This window comes from Psittacula echo (genome assembly GCF_963264785.1).
Source record: "Psittacula echo genome assembly, chromosome: 12".
NCBI lineage: Eukaryota > Metazoa > Chordata > Aves > Psittaciformes > Psittacidae > Psittacula > Psittacula echo.
In genome coordinates, this window is record NC_137747.1 from 5,492,440 (window position 1) to 5,510,765 (window position 18,326).

At 53.4% G+C, this 18,326-nt stretch overlaps 3 protein-coding genes across 7 annotated transcripts in view; 2 read left to right on the top strand and 1 right to left on the bottom strand.

Moving 5' to 3' along the window:
- Positions 1-115: 115 nt before the first annotated feature.
- Positions 116-9,998, top strand: PABPC1L (poly(A) binding protein cytoplasmic 1 like; the record flags this gene model as incomplete). Its single annotated transcript, XM_080628103.1, has 14 exons — positions 116-308; positions 1,045-1,238; positions 1,652-1,767; positions 2,492-2,631; positions 3,212-3,306; positions 3,578-3,715; positions 4,218-4,313; positions 5,159-5,425; positions 5,966-6,056; positions 6,316-6,444; positions 7,675-7,814; positions 8,132-8,225; positions 9,023-9,153; positions 9,915-9,998. 14 exons carry the CDS (start codon positions 116-118, stop codon positions 9,996-9,998), a joined length of 1,908 nt encoding a protein of 635 aa, XP_080484229.1.
- Positions 9,999-11,486: 1,488 nt separating this feature from the next.
- On the bottom strand, positions 11,487-17,804 carry TOMM34 (translocase of outer mitochondrial membrane 34). 2 transcript variants are annotated; one of them, XM_080627634.1, is made up of 7 exons: positions 17,660-17,804; positions 17,477-17,576; positions 17,130-17,282; positions 16,335-16,495; positions 15,923-16,067; positions 15,185-15,311; positions 11,487-11,611 (listed from the first exon to the last, which is right to left on the bottom strand). In XM_080627634.1, exons 1-7 carry the CDS (start codon positions 17,772-17,774, stop codon positions 11,537-11,539), a joined length of 876 nt encoding a protein of 291 aa, XP_080483760.1. In that variant the 5' UTR covers positions 17,775-17,804; the 3' UTR covers positions 11,487-11,536. The 2 variants fall into 2 exon arrangements, with proteins under 2 accessions (XP_080483760.1, XP_080483759.1); XM_080627633.1 differs by lacking the exon at positions 11,487-11,611 and adding an exon at positions 13,614-14,667.
- Positions 17,805-17,829: 25 nt separating this feature from the next.
- The window catches only part of STK4 (serine/threonine kinase 4), a 49,752-nt gene continuing 49,255 nt past the window's right edge, over positions 17,830-18,326 (top strand). For all 4 annotated transcript variants that reach the window (XR_013957844.1, XM_080627635.1, XM_080627637.1 and 1 more), the window contains exon 1: positions 17,830-17,957. Coding sequence is in view for 3 of the 4 variants with exons in the window: in XM_080627635.1 (XP_080483761.1) it covers positions 17,926-17,957 (32 nt within the window). In the remaining variant the exon portion in view is untranslated. The remainder of the gene's footprint in view (positions 17,958-18,326) is intronic.

Below are 18,326 nucleotides of genomic sequence, written 5' to 3' on the forward strand. Positions count from 1 at the left end.
GGATTGCACTGCTGTGGTGGGGCCAGCCCTGGTGTGGGTCTGTGGTTGCTGCGTGCAGCCTGCACCCTGCAGCCTCGGGTCTGTGTTTCTCCACAGCAGAGCTTTGTGGTTCACCATGAACGCTAGCGGCCCTGGCTACCCCTTAGCCTCTCTCTACGTGGGAGACCTGCACCCGGATGTGACCGAAGCCATGCTCTATGAGAAGTTCTCACCTGCTGGGCCCATCATGTCCATCCGAGTCTGCCGGGACGTCGCCACGCGCCGATCGCTGGGCTATGCCTACATCAACTTCCAGCAGCCTGTGGATGGTACGATCCCAGTAACACAGCCCCAAGGAGCTGCCTGGCAGGGGGGGCTTGGGGTGTGCAAGAGATGGCAGTGGGAAAGGGAGGAGCAGTTGTCTGAATGGTTGTACCCATCAGCTGTTGGGGCTCGGACTGATGCATCTGCTGATGTTGAGTTTCGGTTGTAACTAATCCCAGTCTGCTCTCAGCTGGTGACCCATCCCGCTCCCATCTCTTCTTAGGGACTGGGAGAGGATGCAGTAGCTGGGCTTTGGGCTTGTGGGTTGAGGAAGGTGCCTTGCGAGAGTTACCTCCCTCGATGAGCTGGCTCATGGTGCAAAGCAAGATTCCTCTCCTGGCAGGCATCACAGTGATACAGAGCTGTAACAAAAAAGGTGTTTCATGCTGGGGATGGGAAGGTGTTGGGTTAGTTGCCCTGGAGACCATAATCTGTACTGGGAAAATGAGTTTGACATCTGCCAAACTGGAGTGTGCAACGCAGTGGGTGATCCCATGGGAGTCAGACATGCTTTGGAGATTAAAGAAACAGTTAAAAAGGAAGGAGTGATGTGGCTGGAGGGGAGGAGAACAGCCCCTGCCTGGCCCTGCTGTCCTGGGAGGCAGAGCCTGGCCCATTCAGGTTAATGAGCCCTTGTCCAACAGTATCGCTGATTCCTGTGCCCATCTCAGCTGCTGTAGGATGTGAAGGGGATCTGTCTCTATTATCCTCTTTGCCCCCCTGTATTTGCTTCTTTGCCAGCTGAGCGAGCCCTGGACACCATGAACTTCGAAGTGATCAAAGGCCGTCCCATCCGCATCATGTGGTCCCAGCGGGACCCCGGGCTCAGGAAGTCAGGGGTTGGAAACATCTTCATCAAGAACCTGGATGACTCCATTGATAACAAAGCCCTGTACGACACGTTCTCTGCCTTCGGAAACATCCTGTCATGCAAGGTACACGCACGCATGGGCGCTGCAGGGAAGCGCTTGCTGCAGAGCTGCCCCAAGTTCTCAGCAGTGTGCTCTAGCCAGCTGAAGTCGCTTTCTTGTCTTGCTTCCCACAAAGTCTCCTCTAAATTCCCACCTGCTTTGAAGCCAAAAGGCGCTGCTGTGTTTCCTCTGGAAACAGGAGCTTTTCCTTCTGTCCCCTCTTCTTCCCAGTCCCTGCACAGATATGTCTGTGTTCTATCTGAACTGAGTGCCTCAATGGTGCTTGGGTCTTGGTGAGCCACAAGCTCCTGGGAATGGGGTGTCAGGGAGGGCAAATGCCCCTGGGAGTTGAGGGTGGGTTTTGCTGTGTCTTACTTGTGCAGGTGTGGAGAAAACCAGTGTCTGTCCCTTCCCTCCACCTCGCTCGGTGTCTGTAGGTGGTTTGTGATGAAAACGGATCCCGTGGCTATGGCTTTGTTCACTTCGAGACTCACGAGGCAGCAGCTCGGGCCATTGAGACCATGAATGGGATGTTGCTCAATGACCGGAAGGTGTAAGTGCCGGAGGGGAGAGTGTCCCCTCCGCTCTGCGCTTGTCTCTGCTCCTCCCTTGCCTTGGTGCATGCTCAGGAGCTGCCACCTCCTGCTGCTCTCTGCTTTCCTGCCCTATCCCCACTGGGCACAGCAGCTCCAGGGCAGGGAGTCACTTGTGGTCAGTGCCTGGAAGTGTGATAGTGGTTTGGAGCCATTCCTGCTGCTGGGGAAGGAGTCCAGCCCTGGGCTGTGTTTTATCGCTGAGGCAGTGTAGAGTACCCACAAAGCAGGGCTGGTCCTCAGTTTTTGTCTGTCAGCATCAGGTAATCTGGGCAGGAAGAGGTTTTGTTGTTCATCAGCTCTCTGTTAATGTTGCATCATCTTATCCTCTACACCCCTGTCTTGGCAGAGACAAGCGGCTTCCCAAAGGGCTTGGGGATACTTTGGAGTAAGAGAGTTGGCACTTGGTGGCATCCTTTGTGGGAGTTTTGGGGTGACATCCCCAGCGTGGGGCTGTGCGCTCCCTGTTTCAGTAGTGCCAGGTGGGGTTTAGATAGGGAAGCACTGGAGTGGGATGTGCTGAGGTTGCTGCATGTGCAACACATGGTGGGTTTAGGGGTGAGCAAAGCACAGCCTGAGGTGACGGGGTCTCTCTTGGCCTGTACCAAGACAGAAGTGCCTGCATCCATCTCCCCTCCGCAGGGAACGGGGAGGGTTTCAGGCTCTTTTCCTTGCTTCCTGCAGGTTTGTTGGCAATTTCAAATCCCGCAAAGAGCGTGAGGCAGAGTTTGGGGCTAAAGCGATGGAGTTCACCAACGTCTACATCAAGAACTTTGGGGATGACATGGATGATGACAGGCTGCGGGAAATATTCTCCAAGTTCGGTGAGCAGGGTTCTTGAAGCAAAGCATCCTCACAGCTGATAAGGTGGAGTTGTGGCAGTTGCAAAGAGAGTGGGGGGGAGTGCTCGATTCAGACACTGAGCCCCTTCTCTTGGCATCTGACTTGCTTAAACACCACCTCACTGAATGACAGAGTGGCTTAAATCATTGGGATGTTGCATGGGTTTTGCTGCTGTGATGGAGGAAAACTTGTATTGGGTTCTTTCCTGAAAAAAAATACGAGTTTTTTTTACTTTCTTGGGTAACAAAAGTGAGTTTTCTTGTTTATTAGGTTTTTAACTGTCCTGAAACCAGTGTGCTGTCTGGCTATGGGAGCCCTGGCAGTGAGAGATGCTGGGTCTGGATTTAAAGCAAAAAAGGCTTTTCAGTTTAGTCCATTACTGGAGGATGCCTCTTGTGACAGTGCTTAGTGTTGTGCCAACCCGTGGATCCCGCTGGCTGTCCTCCCACTTGGCTCTTCCGTGCTGCCATGACTGTCCAGTCTCCTCACTGCACTGGCATCTCGGTGCTGCACCCCTTTGGTGGGCACCCTTCAGACGGGCGCTTTCCTTCCCTATTGCAGGAAAGACGCTAAGTGTCAAAGTCATGATGGACAGCACCGGCCGCTCAAAGGGCTTTGGATTTGTCAACTTTGAGAAGCATGAAGAAGCCCAGAAGGCAAGAGGCTCCTCACTGCCTGCCTTAGACCTGAGCTTGTTGCCTGCTGATGTCTCTCCTTGGAGAAGGAACCTCACTGGCTTCCCGCTTGCCTGGGTGCTGCACTGTCAGGGGTGGCTGGATGGGCAGATGTGGCGGAGGGGAGCAGAGCTGCTGCCCTTGCCCAGGGAGGGCTCTGCTCCTGGTGGGGCTGGCCTGGGGCGGTGGGTGAAGGGTAGAGCCGTGGCTGTTGGCTTCGCACTGTGCTCAGAGCCCTTCCCTCCGCTGGCAGGCGGTGGCTGACATGAACGGGAAGGAGATCAATGGGCGCATGGTGTACGTGGGCCGAGCGCAGAAGCGGCTGGAGCGGCAGAGCGAGCTGAAGAGGAAATTCGAGCAGATCAAGCAGGAGCGAGTGAGCAGGTACCAGGTAAGGGGACAGCGGGATGCTCCGTCCTGCAGGTCTGCACCAGCAACAGGCACTGGGCATCCAGCAGCATCCTCGTCTTGGGCACAGCACAGGGCTCTCCAGGGCAGACCAGTGTGCTGGGTGCTTTCTGCAGTTAAAGACCTGTGCAGGGGTCCAGTCACTGCCTCGTAATGTGCTGGGAAGTAGTATTGGGAAAGAGGAGAGAGATCTAAACCCAAGATGATGTTGGCAGTGAACAAATGGGTCTGCTCTTTTCCAGGAACTAAAATATTAGTCTGGAAACAAGGCAGCTTCCTGAGGTCTTGGAGCAGCTTCATAGCCATGGTCTGGGCGCCTCTTCGCTTGGGGTGTCCCACCTATGAGTAGAGCCCACGTGTGGTTGTGACTCCTCTTGTTAGTGGGATGTCCCATCCTCTGCCTGAGCTGCTGCTGAAACAAGCTTCCAGCTTGAAAAGCTGCCATAAACCTCACGAGCCTAAGGTGCTTTTTTGCCTGTTTGCAGGGTGTCAACCTGTATGTGAAGAACCTGGATGATGGGATAGATGACGAGAGGCTGAGGAAGGAGTTCTCTCCATATGGCACCATCACCAGTGCCAAGGTGTGGGACTGGGGCAGCTGCTGGGGCTCATGGGGTGCGCTCAGCCCTTGGGAATGGATTGGGATTGTTATCCTGTTGAGTTACGGATCCCTGCTGATGACTTGTATCCCAAGCCAAGTGTGAAGCCGTGCCCCTTGTACCCCGCGCTGTCCTGTGAGCTTGTTGATGCACCAAATGTTCCGTAGCTTTGCTGAGTTTCCCCAGCCCTGGTGAGGTTCAGGGTGTGGGACCTTAAAGCCACATCATTCTGAATGCTGCACAGCTGCTGTGTGGTTTGGGACTGATGTGACAGGGATGCAAAAGGAAATGACCCACAAGCCACCTCTCTCTGAGGAGAGCAGGGTGACAGGCTGGTGTTTTGTCTATTGGAGAGCCATAAAAGTGGCAGTCTTGCCACCAAGACTGGTGTCAGCCTTCTCTTGAAGGCTGTGCCTATGGGTGCAGAGGGATGCTCTGGCTTTAAGGTCAGCTCCCTGCAGCCTGCCAGGAACAGTGTCCCGCTGAACCCAAAGCATGCTGGCTCCTGCAGCATTAAGCACTGCAGCATTGCTGACCCATGGGTCCTGTGGGGCTGTGGCACAGATCCTCTGGAAGATCAGAAGCTGCAGGTCTCTGGCTGGCCCGGACTCTGCTGCCTTCACTTCCCAAACCTGCTGCTTTTGCCCATTTTCCCATTCCCCAGAGAATCCTCTCTGTGCAGCCCCAGCCATCCCAGCCTGCACTCGGGGGCTGCAATCGGGTGCCTGTAGCTGGCAGGTCCCATGTCCCCCCCCCACAGCGCGCTGTGCTTCGCGGGTGCTGCAGTGATGTGTGGACTTAGCTGTCTTGTTCTAATCTGATTTTAGGTGATGACAGAGGGTGGCCACAGCAAAGGGTTTGGCTTTGTATGTTTTTCCTCCCCAGAAGAGGCTACCAAGGCCGTGACGGAAATGAACGGGCGGATTGTCAGCACTAAGCCTCTCTACGTTGCACTAGCTCAAAGGAAAGAGGAGCGGAAAGCAATCCTCACCAACCAGTACATGCAGAGATTAGCCACCATGAGGGCCCTGCCTGGCCCTCTCCTGGGCTCTTTCCAGCCCCCCCCGGGGTACTTCTTACCCCCTATTCCTCCGGTGAGTCCCAGATCCCAAATGGCAGCATCACACAGGGGCCAGGATTTGCCCTGGGCTGGAGGAGGGAGGTGGCCGTCGGGCTGAGGAGCATCTCTCGGGTTGTGCAGACTGGCATGTGGGATTGATGGGACTGATGGGATCAGCACCAGGGTTCTCCATAAGCAGTGGGGCTTGCCAAAATGCTGGTAGGATGCAGGTGCCCCAGGCAATGGACTGCAGGTTTAGTAGCTACTGACTGCACCCCAGAGGAGGGAACCAGGGAGGAGTTTGGTGGGAGGGTGTGAGCATGGAGACCAGGTCTGCTGATGAAATGAGGGGAGGGAGAAGGGTTACAGAGGTGCCAGAGCTTGTGAGGAGGAGATAAGTGGAGCTGCTGGAGGACACAAGGCAGCAGGGCTGGAGGCTGATCTTTCAAGTGCTCTGGCACACTGCAGAGCCTGGGTTTGGCTTGCGGGCCGTGCGGCAGCGGCTGGGATGCTCTGGGTTAGACGTGGCTCAGCTCGGCTCCCAAGTCACCTTGGATGATGTGTTCTTTCCCAGCCACAACCCAGAGCTACTTTCTACAGCTCCAGCCCAGTTGTCCCGGTCCGTCCTGGCACTCGCTGGAGTGCGCAGCCCTCCCGGCCTCCCCGTGAGTCAGGCTCTTGGGGTGGGCTGGGCTCAGCCGGGCACCGGGGGTCTCTCAATGCGGCACACAGTGTGTATCCACGAGGGGCTGTTGCCTGGAGAAGTACACAAGGGTTTGGTGCAGGGGTCACGGTGATGGGCCCTGGGGGATAAGACATGAGGTTGACCTCAGAGGTGAGGTGCTCCTGATCTTTTCCCCTGCTGCAGTCACACATCCACCCATGCCTTATGCTGCCTTTGTTAATCACACTCCGTCTCTACAGCAGCATATCCTGCAGTTACTCCCATCCTGAGGGCTGCCGTGCAGCCCCGGCGCCTGCTGTCCAACATCAGCACCGTGAGACAGGCATCCACCCAAGTGCCCCGTGTGCCCCCCCAGGCACAGAGAGTGGGTAAGTGATGGAAGGACCCAGCTCGGGCATCACCCTTGGCAGGGGAGCACTCTGTGAGCTTGGGTCTGCCTCCTATCATGGATTGGTTTGTGGGAGTGCTCATGGAGGAGCCTGGATGGTGCTCGTGGATGTGGTGGGACTGGAGCAGTGCCTGTGCGTAACTTTGGGGGAAGGTTGTGGTCTTTCAGGTAATGGGATGGGTCTCTAATATGTGGATTGGTGTTGGCTGCTGCTCACTGAGTACGTTCAGCGAAGATGATGGTGATGCAGCCACGGCACCCTAGGCTGGGTGCTCAGACTGAGGTGGAGGTTGGGACTCTTGGGCAGAAGCAGAGGTTCTCGCAGGCTGCTGCCAAGGGCAAGCCTCCAGTAAAACACATTCACCTTAGAGGTGTTTGGAGCTGTGGCCTGAGAGCCAGGCCTTGCTGGTATGCCCAGTGCTTGGTTGTGCTGTCCCGGTGTCCCCTGCACTGTGCCAGCATCACGTGGCTGCGCTCCTGCAGGGCTGGGGATGTGACCTAGAGCACTCCTCACCCCGAGAGTGCTGCAACCCTGTGTCTGCCTTTGTGTGAGTGAGGAAGAGGAGGATGCTCACCAGGGCTTACAGTGTTAGCCGCCCCTGGGGCTCCTCTGTGGACAGGCTTTGAGGGGAGGTTCAAGTAGTGCAGAGTGGAAGCTGCTCAGCTGGTGGGTGGGTGAAGGGCTGGTGTCCCCTAAAACATAGAACTGCCCAGTGCAGCAGCATCTCCTGCAGCCCCAGCTTTGTGTGGTTCAGCCCAAGTCATCTCTGGCATTGGGTGTCTTATTGATGAACTGAGTGGGTGGATCAGGACTGTCCTTGGCTTGTCCCTTCCCTTTGTCCTTGTCCCTCCTTTCTCTGCTCTCGCTTCTCTGCAGGAGGGGTGACTCAGGGGACAGGGACAGGGGCTCTTGCAGCCAACCCGCCTCATGCTGTCCCTGTCCGCTGGCTGCTGATGCAGAGGGGTATTTCTGGAGCTGAGGGTGCCTTTGCCAGTTCTCTGCCCTCTGCGCACTCAGACCAGCCTGGGCTGGGTGGCCGTGCCCTGCCTGTCCTGGAGAAGCTGCCTTTCATTTGGAGGCTGTTTTGAGCCCGGGAGGGGGTTTTTCAAGCCCTCTGCCTGAGCTCACTGCCCTGGTGGCTTCAGCCTCCTTGAGCACAGGCGCGTGTTTATCAGGCTCCTCCTTACTGATGTTCCTGTCCCATTGCAGCCAACATCGGGACGCAGACGGTCAGCGCTCGGGTGCCCTCCTCGCCCACCCTGCCGCGGGGCACCCCGCAGTACAAGTACTCCTCAGCCGTCAGGAACATCCAGCCCATGGGGCACATGGCGCCTGTGGTGGCCCCGCAGGTAACCACAACGTGCATCAGTCCTGGTCCTGCTCTGGGTTAAAGTGGCTGCTGACCCCAGGCAGCCCCATGGCCCTGTCTGTGCCTATGGGAGGGATCCTTCCCAGGGGGCTGCTGGGGTAACTGGGGCTATGGATTCAGTAGCCACACTGCCGTGATGCCTGGCTTCAGCTTGCCTGGAAGCTGGCGTTTGGGTGCAAACAGGCAATGCCAGAGTCTGCATCAGCATCTCAGAAGGTTGAAATACCCTTCCTGCAAGTGAGGTAGCTCACGCATCCCTTCCAGCCTTTGATTGCTGCTCTTCTGTTTCTTCTCCAGGTGGGAGAACCTGCTGTGCATGTTCAGGGGCAGGAGCCCCTGACAGCATCCATGCTTGCAGCAGCCCCTCCTCAGGAGCAGAAGCAAATGATAGGTGGGTGTCACGGTTGCTGTGCTGGAGTAGGCTCAGCTGTGAGGCTGTGCGTGCATGAGAGGGCATGTGGACTTGGATGCACCAGGGAAAGCGTAGCTGCTAGGAGAAGCTGTGGAACTGTGTGGGATTGCTCTGAGATGCTGCTTAAAAAACCCAAACTAAACATTAATGAATTCAGGCTCTGTTGAAGGGTGTGGAAGCAGCAAACTCACTCCTTGTCTGTATCAGCTGCCTGGCAGTCAGTGTCTGAAGCTCTGCAGGAGAAGCAGGGCTCTGTGCTGCCAGGGCGTTTGTGATTGGAACCCCGAGCCATCCTGCGTCACTGCTGCCAGGCGCTGATGAAGAGCTCGGTGGCTGCAGGGGTTAGGGTCAGCTCTGCTGTGTGGTTTGTGGGCTTTGGGTGCTGGCTGGCATCCCAGTGGTGGAACTGAGTGTGCCATGATGTTGAAGGGGTCTCGCAGCTTGTGCTTGCCCTGCTCTGCCTGGGAAGAAACTGCTCCTGCAGAGGCAGGTCCCTTCACGTGCATGCTGCAGCATGGGCAGCATTCCCCATTCCACTGCCCTGCTCCTATGGCAGTGCCTGCTGCTGCCTGGCTTCATCCGGCTGCCTCCCTGCCTGCAAACACTGTTGCTGTGAGATGCTGAAGTTTGCTTGTGAGCAGTGATTTTTCCATTGTCATCCTTGTATCCCTTTTCAGTTAAAGGGACAGAAGTGGGAGGGCAGGAGGGCTTGTGCTGGGTTTGGAAATGCTGGAGTACTAGAACAGCACTAATGTCCTCCCTGCTGTTTGGAGCAGGTGAGCGCCTCTACCCTCTGATCCACACCACGCATCCCACACTGGCCGGCAAGATCACTGGGATGCTGCTGGAGATAGACAACTCTGAGCTGCTGCTGCTCCTGGAATCACCTGACTCCCTGCACTCCAAGGTAAGGAGGCATCAAACACATCACATCCCAAAGGGCAAACTCCCTGCTGCTGCAAGGAAAGGTGACCGTGGTGCACAGGAAGAGTGGGAAGAGAAGGAGCTGCTGGTTTGGGGGGTTTCAAGTGAAAAATGAGCAGGAAGGGCCCCGAGTTGATTGTTCTGCACCCAGAGCCTGAACCCTTGCCCCCCTTCAGAAAGAGGAGAAGCTCAGAGCAGCTCCCTAAAAGCACAGGGAAGTGCTGAGAAGTGAGGGGGGGGGGAAAGCAGAGCAGGTGCTGCCTTGAAGGAGATGAGGATATGCTCTTTCCTGAGAACAGAACCCAGACAGGCGCTGCCTGTCTGCAGCGTGTCTTCAGTTTCCTCCTTAATCCTGGTGAATATTTCTCTTTGGTTCCCATCAAAACAGTTGCAATGAATTGACTGCACCTCCACTTTGCTCCTGAGAGGCAGGGCTCACTTTCATCCTTTCATTGATGATTTTTAAAGGAGCCTGGGCTCCTTCAGTTTTGCCTATGGAGAAGTCAGATTTCTCTCTGGCCAAGTCCTGACTCCTATAAGAAGGTGAGATGCTCCAGCATTTCCCTAGGGAAGACACAGAAGAGGTCTTTGGGCTGATCAGTCTGCTGCAGAAGCAGCGGCTTGGATTTTGTCATTATGATTGAAGTCCTTTATGTGCCAGATCAGGGCCTGGAATTTCCTGGGAAGCACGCTCCTACATTGGAGCAACTCAACTCCCTCCCCTCTTGTGCTCTCTGTTGTAAGATTGAGGAAGCAGTTGCTGTTCTCCAGGCACACCAGGCTACAGAGACCTTGCACAAGGGCAGCGCTGGGTTGTTCCTGCAGTAACCCAGGTAGGTGCGGGACCTGCCGCTGGTGTCAGCGGGTGGTGGTGTGCTCAGGGGCTCTGGTTTCTGCCTCTGGAACTGGGCATTGGGTTTCTTGTCCAAACCAGGCAAGGCTTGATAAGCATCTTGAGTATCTTTGTAATATCCCGTTTCTTCAATTGCATCTTTCATTTTCCAGACTTAATCATACTGCAGAGACATGGTTCTGTGTGGGGTTTTCTTCTATATTGATGAGAGCAATGTCTGTGCATCCAGGAAGGAAGATAGGAAAAGACCTGTCTATAGACCTGTCTGTAGCTCTAGTGGGGACCAGCACAATCTTTCCTGGGACTTCCCAGTGGGGTTTTTTTGTAGAACCTTACCAGTCGATACCCTACAACATATCAGTGGTGCTGTGTGGGCTTCATCAGGAGAGCTGCCCCTGCTATTGAGGCTGGGACAGACACATCAACAAGCAATTCAGACTCATGCACTCCTTTGAATAGATTATTTCTTGGCATGTGGTCTCAAGGAAACCCTGTGTTAACCCACGTGCAGCTGAATTTCATCTTGTCTGAATGAAAACTTCCTAGCAGTTGAAAATTGCATGTGTGGGTTCTTTTGTTTCCTGTAGACTCCAAGAGAGCCCTGAGAACGTTGCCTTTGAAGACCAGCAGCAGCAACCCCACCGTGCCTTGGAATCGTGCCTGTAGAGTGACTCTGGCTTGTCTTCAATGCCCCATCCTATTTCCTGTGTGTATTGTAAACCTTGCCAATTGCTTCCTCCTGCACCTATAAAGAAATTACCCCTGTTAATTCTCTTGTTTCCCCTGAAAGCACATAGCAAACAGTAGTGTGGAACCCAGCCTGGTTCAGTTGCCCAGGAAATGGCAACTGATGGTGAATCATCATTTTAGTGAATTTATTGGGTTCAGTAGTTTTATTTGTTCTTGTAGCTGGCACTAATAAAGAATTGATGCTTTCACCCCTCAACACATGGGTTAGTTTCCTTTGCAGAAAGACAGTAAATACTTTTCTCTGTTTCATGCAGAGGGAGGGAGGGACTGGAGTCGGGCTGCTGTTGTTGGTGTTTGAAGCTTTTGATGCTGGTGGAGCAGCAGTCCTGAGAGCTGATGGGAGGGCACATACAGGATTAAGTGAATGAATTCCCAACCAACAGGGTCTCCTTGTCCTTTATGACTCTAGAAGAATGGCTTTAAGCAAATTTCATACAACCTACATGGGTTTTATCCTTTCTAGGTAGCTGGTTTTAACTTCCTTTTAAAAGGCATCATCTTCCTGTGGTTTTCCTTTTGTAATGGACCCTATAAGCCTGCAGGAGTACCGGCACTAAGCATCTTCTGCTGGTCACCACACCATGTGTGTATCTGGTACATGGGACCCAGCTTCTGAGGTACTGTGGAGTAGCTGTAAATCAAAAGCTGCTTCTCCTCTGTGCGTTCCTGACCAGTGGTTTCAAGGAATTACTGACAGGACTGAAAACCTTCAAACCTGCATCATCCCTTTGGGTTGCTCCTTGCTTGCAGCTGGGATCCATTATCACCGTGTTCTGCTCCCTGGGCCTCTCCCAGAGCATGCTGCTGTCATCATCCTGGCCTTTATGTTCTGCTCTTCCTAGTTAAGAAAGGAATTTCAGTCCCTAGATGCTTCGTGGTGCTTGAGACTAGCGATGCATTGTCCTTATTTGACTGCTTCCTTGAGCTGACAGGAGCACACCTCCGTCAGCACCACCCACCTTGTGTGCTGGTGTTGCCATCTCCATCTTCCTTCTGTGCTGTATCATACTCCCAGCTCAACCCGCTGCTGAGTCATCCCTCCTACCTCTTGTTTTCCTTCCAGTGTTTTAATAGAGTCGCTTACACATTTCTTCCTGCACAGTGTCTGCTCAGCTGGAGCTCTGCCCTGCAGCTTTTCATCAGTCCTTTTTCTTGCCTTTATTTTGTCAGTTCTTCTTCTGACCTCCATAAATAATTATTTTCCACATAGTGGACACCTCAGCCTGAACTGTGCATTATTTAGATATCTCGTTCTCTGTGAGATGCTTATAAAGGCTTTGAATCCACTTAATATACAAGACCTTCATTGGTTATTTCTCCCAAAGTGTAACTGGCTGGAAGCTTTTATGCTTTATCGCTAAAGGAAAAATAGATATTTGCATGAGTGTAATGCACATAAGGAGCTGGAGGGAAACTGTACAGGTGCATTCTGCTGTTTGCTGGCTTGTCTGCAACCTTTGTTCAAGTGTAACAGGGAAGTTCAGATGTGCTGGGGACACTGCCATCACTACTAGATGGCTTGGCTGGAGAAGATGGCTGTGAATCTAGCGGGAATGCAGATTGGGACCAAGGAACACAGGGACATCAGAATAACTTAAGAAAGGATGTGAACAAGGACCAGAGGTTTATCAGAAAAGGTGCAGCTGTAGCTTGGGTCCCCATGAGTACTGCAGAACTGGTTTGCAGAGTAGCTTCCCACCTGAACTCCTCAGGGAAGCCTGAGGCTTTAGAGAGCTGAGGCAGGAGCTCAGCAATGCAAATGTAAATCTGGAGTCTCCAGTCTGGAACAGCTGCTGTGGCTCTCGCAAGGGGTGGATGCACGTTTGCCTCCGTGACAAACACTCACTGGCTGCCCATGTGGACAGCACTACCATTGTGTAATGCATGAACAGCAGCACTGTCGCTGGGACAGAAGGGGAGATAGCAGCAGAAGTGACCCTGAACTTTGAGCACAAGACTCACTGCTTCATGTTTGTCTACCTGCAGGCATTTGGGGGAAAGTCTTAGAGATGAGGTACGAAAAAGCAGTGCTGTTGCTGAGAAGGAAAAGAGGTGAATGCTGCTGCTTAGAGGTGTTGTCACATATTGCTAAACAGTGCAGGTATCTGCCACTCTAGATAACCACAGGGCTGTTCAAAGGATAGCTGTTCACTAAGTAAAGCCAATCTTCCTGCTGTATGCTGTGACCTTCCTCTGCTTATCTGTGTACCTCTTCTGTGCTTCCCCACCCTGACATCTATCAATCAATCAATCACGCCTACTTGCTATGAGCTCAGGCAAGCACTGGTTGCATGGGAGTTGCAGTGCTTACAAGTGGAATGGAGGGAATGGCATGATCTGTGCCTCTCAGTGAGTTGTTTTAAGCTCTAGCCCATTACAGCTGATGGAGTACAGCCCTGGGACCTACAAAAAGCTACTTAACATCAGACTAAGGTAAGAAGTCTTTAATGGCATTAGAGGGATTGCCAGCTTCCTAAATTCACTTCAGTGGGGTACCTGCCTGATACACTGGCTCCTGGGAGAAGCAAGGTGGGAAACAAAGGTATTTGAACCCTCACTTAAGAGCTAGCTTTTGGCTCCTGGTCTGTACTGTGAGTTGGCTCAGCTCTAGTGTTGCCCAGCATCTTGACCTAGATGCACTTAAAGCACTCTATCCATGCACAGTGTGCAAAGCTGAGCAATTGTCAGAAACCTTCATGGACTGTCACTATCTGACAGAGTCAAGGCACTATACAGCAGTGATTGAAGACCTCTGACAAAAGGAGGAGGGACAGTATGAAGTGGTTAAAATGTTCCAGTTCCCCTATACCATCAGCCACATAACACACACAGCTCTAAAGTGAAAATAAACATGGCTTTAATGAGAAACAGTTTTAATGGTTTACAGGATAGCTCCAAATATCTCTTCACCTACCATTTCAAGTCAGTGCCATCAATACCAGATAAGCAGAAGAGCACAAAAAGTATAAACATGCATTGAAGTAGTAAGCCAGGCCTCACTGGGATGTTAACTGAATATCCCCCTCCCTGTAACACCATGTAGCAACTGCTCCAAAAGGCACAGAGGAGCTAGAGTGGTTTAAAAAAACCAACCCAAAACACAAGAAACCAACACAAAATAACAATTGTAAAATTCCCAAGCACCCATAATCTTAAAGAAGTAGTGCACAGTGTAACAAGGCAGGCTTCACTTGCTGCTATCTCCTTAAATGTGCAGAATAATTAAAAGAAAGTTGCTACTGTAAACACTGCCCAGCCACACTAAGCAGCAGAAACTCAGCTGAGGGCCAGCAGGCATCAACTGGGACAGAGAACAAGCTTGGCCCTATGCAAGTAACTGTGCTTCTGTTACAAGAATGGTGCTTGGTGCTAGGGCGACTGCAGCAGTTCCTGCAGCATTTAAGTAATAGCAGCACAAATGCAGCAGAACTGTCACCTGAATAAGGACAAATAAAATCTCTGCAGCTCTTCAGAAAGAGAATAGCCACATCACATGCATCTTAGCTAACATGAAAAAGAGTCCCTGAGGCTGATGGTTACAGGGAAGTTAACCTATATGCCTCTGAGGGAGGGGCATTAAAACTGAATGATCTTAGAATCAGATAATAAAGAGTTTGATACAGATTGTGTGTCTTAACATTCATTGTGCTGCCACAGAACTCGTTACATCTCAGCAGCAGTGGATGATGGATTTCAGTACTGATCCTGATTAAGACTGGTCCCTGTAACAACACCAGAAGGGAAAAAGCTTTCTTCTGCAGTGGAAAACAAAGCTTTCCTTGTTGCTTGGTTACCCTAGGCTCTGTTCAGTTCCTGCAGTAATCTCAGTGCAGCTGTGTTCTTTGGTTCAGTTTTCAACAAGCTCTTGATATCTGCAATACTTGACTTGTAATCCTAGAAGGAGAGTATTTCTGAAGTGTTAATGTATTAAAAATTCGGTCCGAGGAATTACTACCCAGCAACAGAGGCAAAGGCAACACAACTAAGCCTGTGACTCCCTCTCTGCAATTGCTTAAGCACTGGCATCAATGTAGCTGTTCTAAAACATGTTCAAACTAGGGCTGAGAAGACAATTTTGTCACTCAAGTGGATTCCAAGTCCAACATGCATACAATATCATCCAGTACTGCCTATAGAATCTCTCACCAGACATGAAGAGGTAAAACTCTACACAACACGTAGCTGCTCTCAGCATCTCTAGAAGCAGGACCTGATGCTGAGAAACTCACGAGATCCAAATAGCAAATAGTGATGTGAAAGAATATCCCCCCTCAGCCAGTACAGATCCCAGCTATCTGACAGCAGATAGTGTCTAACACAGAAACAAGTTCTAAAGAGCATCTCTGGTTCTGATCATGCATGAACAGGCTTCTAGTCCTAGCCTAGAAGTGTTCAAAACCTCCTGACTTACCTTCAGTTCTTTCAGTGCCTGCGCACGTCTGTAGAGCGCCTTAACATTATTAGGATCTAATTTCAAAGCTTCTGTGCAGTCCTCTGCTGCCTCCTTGTATTGCTTCAGAGTCAGGTAACAGAGTGCTCTGCAATACAGATACCTGGTTAGAGACCTCTGGCTAGAAGCAGCATCTGCTGCTGCAATACATGTAGCAGATCTCAGCTGACCCCAGTGCAGCACAAAGCTGGACTCCAAAACTGTGCTGTCATCTTACTCCTTGAGCTCAAGTTTCAGTGAAAAGCAGAAAAAAAAAAAAGGAGTTTTTCAGTCTGGAAAATAAAGAGGATTTTTAGAACAATCCGCTCTAAAACTAAGAACCTGTATTTCAATATGCAGGTTCCTGTCTACACTAGTCAGATGTGCTCTGCTTGCAGCAATTGCCTTAGAAGTACTTTAAGTATAGCAGTCTGCAATTTGTGGCTCATGGGGCAGCAGCCACTACTCAAAATACCGCAGTCCTGGCAGACAAGCATTAAAGAGGGAAATGCCTGAGCATCTCCAAGGGTTTTTGTAGTACCTGATCATAGAACATTATAGAAACTACAGGGAAGACTGCTCTTGGGGTGAACATGCATGGTGCTTTTGTTTTATTCATTTGTTTGGGAGCAAACATTAGCCAGCTCTGTTGCAAGTACCATGTTGGCTTTTATAAAGGGCCAAGAGCAATGAGCTCTTAGGCAATGAGCTGGGTAGTACCTGTTGGTGTAAGCTGCACATTCCTGGTTGAGCTTTAAACTCTCACTGTACTTCTCAATTGCTTTCTTATGGTTTCCTTTCTTTACAAGTTCATTTCCTTCTTCCTTCAGAGTTCGAGCTCTCTCTGGGTTAGCAGCAGCCTTGTCTGGAAACAGCATGAAAGAATACAGAATGCTATAAAACGGACAACAGCAGCGCAGCCTCCCAGAAGGCAAATATCCCCATACCAGAGGTGAGACACAGAAACATCAGAGAATTCAGAATCAACAGAAAAGGCTGTGGCAGAACCAGGCCCAGATTTCTCCAGGCCTCAGCCCCAGCTGCAGGCACACCAAGCCGGTGTGGCAGCACTCTTGCTCATCAGCCTCCTGAGCCACAGGGCTCTCTGCTCTGCCCAAGGGCACACTCTCACCTGGTTCTCTTTGTGGTGCAGTTGCAGGAGGAGTGTTTGCCCCAGGGGCTCCGGCAGAAGGAGCGCTCCACCTCGTCTGGGCAGAAATGGGGACTGAGGGGATTGGTGGGAGCTTCTGGCGCCAGTTCACACCATCCTTCTCCAGGAGGGCTTTAGTCATCCTGCAAGTAAGAGCTGGCACTCACCCGTCTGCTGGCAGGGTACGCCATGTAGTAGCCAGTCCCTTTTTAACCTGTCTCATGTATCAAGAACAGCATCTCTCCAGTAATCCCTTTACACGTGCATCTAAACTAAGTTCCTTCTACAGCCAGGACATTAATGAAAGGACCTTTGTACCAGGCAGGGCTAAAAATATCGAAGGGCAAGACTGTTAGTGCTCGGGCGAGCGAGAGATGTGTGTGTTACTCCTCAGTCTGGCAAGTGAAGAAGCAAAGCAGACAGGTCCAGGCAGAGAAAAGGATAACAATAGCCTGTAACCCCCGCCAGCACAGGAAAGCTTAAAGGGCAGGGTGCTGGAACGTGCAGATGATTATTTCCTTCAAACCAGGCACTGAGCAAAGCAGAAACAACCCTATGGAATTAATTCCCAGCCTCCACCAGCGTCTTGAAAGGAGCTAAGGGCACTAGCAGACAAATGGAGCATGGCCAGGCCCCGTATGAAACATCAGAGGCCTCCATTGCTCCGTTCGTGTGCTTGGGACCCACCTTGCTCCTGACGCAGTGGCAGAAGCAATGCATGGCTCACCGAGCTGCCGCGTTCCCAAGCCTTTGGGCGCTGCCTGCAGAGAGCATTACCTGTTGACACCATCGTGTGCCGCCTGTACGGAGCAGTCCACCTGCAGCACCGTCTTGTAGTCCACGTAGGCCTGCGGGTACCTCTCCAGAGCCTCGTACGCCGCTGCGCGCCTGAGGAGGGGCTTGATCCCGAATGGAACCAGGTCGAGAGCGCTGCGGCACAGAGGAGAGGGCGGCCGGGACGGCGTCAGCCTGGGCGGTGTGGGAGCCCCGGCACGACGCGCCAGCCCAGGCCAGCGTTGCTCCCTACTGGTCGCCGTCCCCGCCGTGCCTCCCGCCGTGCCTCCCGCCGGTGGGGAAGCAAGCGAACGAGCCCCGGCCCCACTGCGGGCTCCACCAGCGCTCACCTATTGCAGTCGGCGACGCAGAGGCTGCAGGCGCCGTCCTTGAGGTGGCAGGCGGCGCGGTTGGCGAGCAGCACGCTCCGCTCCTCGGCGGCGGCCTTCCCTGCGCCGGGGCACAAGCAAGAGAGGTGTTGAGCCGGCGTCCGCCCGCTGCCCGCCTCCCGCCCTGCCCGGGTTGTGCCGTACCTGCGGTCTCCAGCAGCTCCAGCGCACGGGTGTAGAGCTCCGCGGCCGGCCCGTACTGCCCGCGGCGGAACTCCTCATTGCCGGCCCGGCGCAGGTCGCTGGGCGATGCCGCCATCGCGCTGCTGCCCGCGCCGGGCCGGGAACGCCCCCCTCTGCCAGGGCGGGCCGGGCGCTCCCCGCTGGCTTCCGGCGGCGGGCGGAAGCGGCGGTACCATGGAGGGGTGAGGGAGTGACCGGCCGGAGGAGCGACCGCCGCCCGCAGCGCCATGGAGGCGGTGCAGCTACGGAACCCGCGCCGGTGAGCGGCGGGGTTATCCCTGCGGGGACCGGGGGTGCTGCGCTGCGGTCGGCCCCGGACTTGAGGGGTGTTGGTGCGGGGCCTGACGCCGGCGGGAGCGGGGCGGCCGCGCTGGGCTCCTGCCACACCGGCCCCGAGCTGGCGGGAGGCGGCCGGGGCAGCGCCGGGGCTGTCGGCGTTGGTTGCTTCGCACCGGGGCAGCGCCGGTGGGGCCGTGCTGGGACAGCGCTGAGCTCAGGTGGTGGAAAAATGGCTTAAAGTGAGGTAGCGGAGAGGACGCTGGGTCCGGCAGCTGCGGAAGCTCCCTTCGGTTAACGTGGTTGTACCGAGGGCGCGCTGGTGTAGCGGCTGAGCCCGCGGTTGCTTACT

Bases quoted from the DNA above. Each gene is read 5' to 3' on its own strand.
- TOMM34 (XM_080627633.1), bottom strand. From the start codon at position 17,774: ATGGCGGCATCGCCCAGCGACCTGCGCCGGGCCGGCAATGAGGAGTTC. The intron at 17,577-17,659 runs GTACGGCACAAC...GCCCCGGCGCAG, and splicing joins GGAGCTGCTGGAGACCGCAG to GGAAGGCCGCCGCCGAGGAG. The intron at 17,283-17,476 runs GTGAGCGCTGGT...TCTGTGCCGCAG, and splicing joins TGCGTCGCCGACTGCAATAG to CGCTCTCGACCTGGTTCCAT.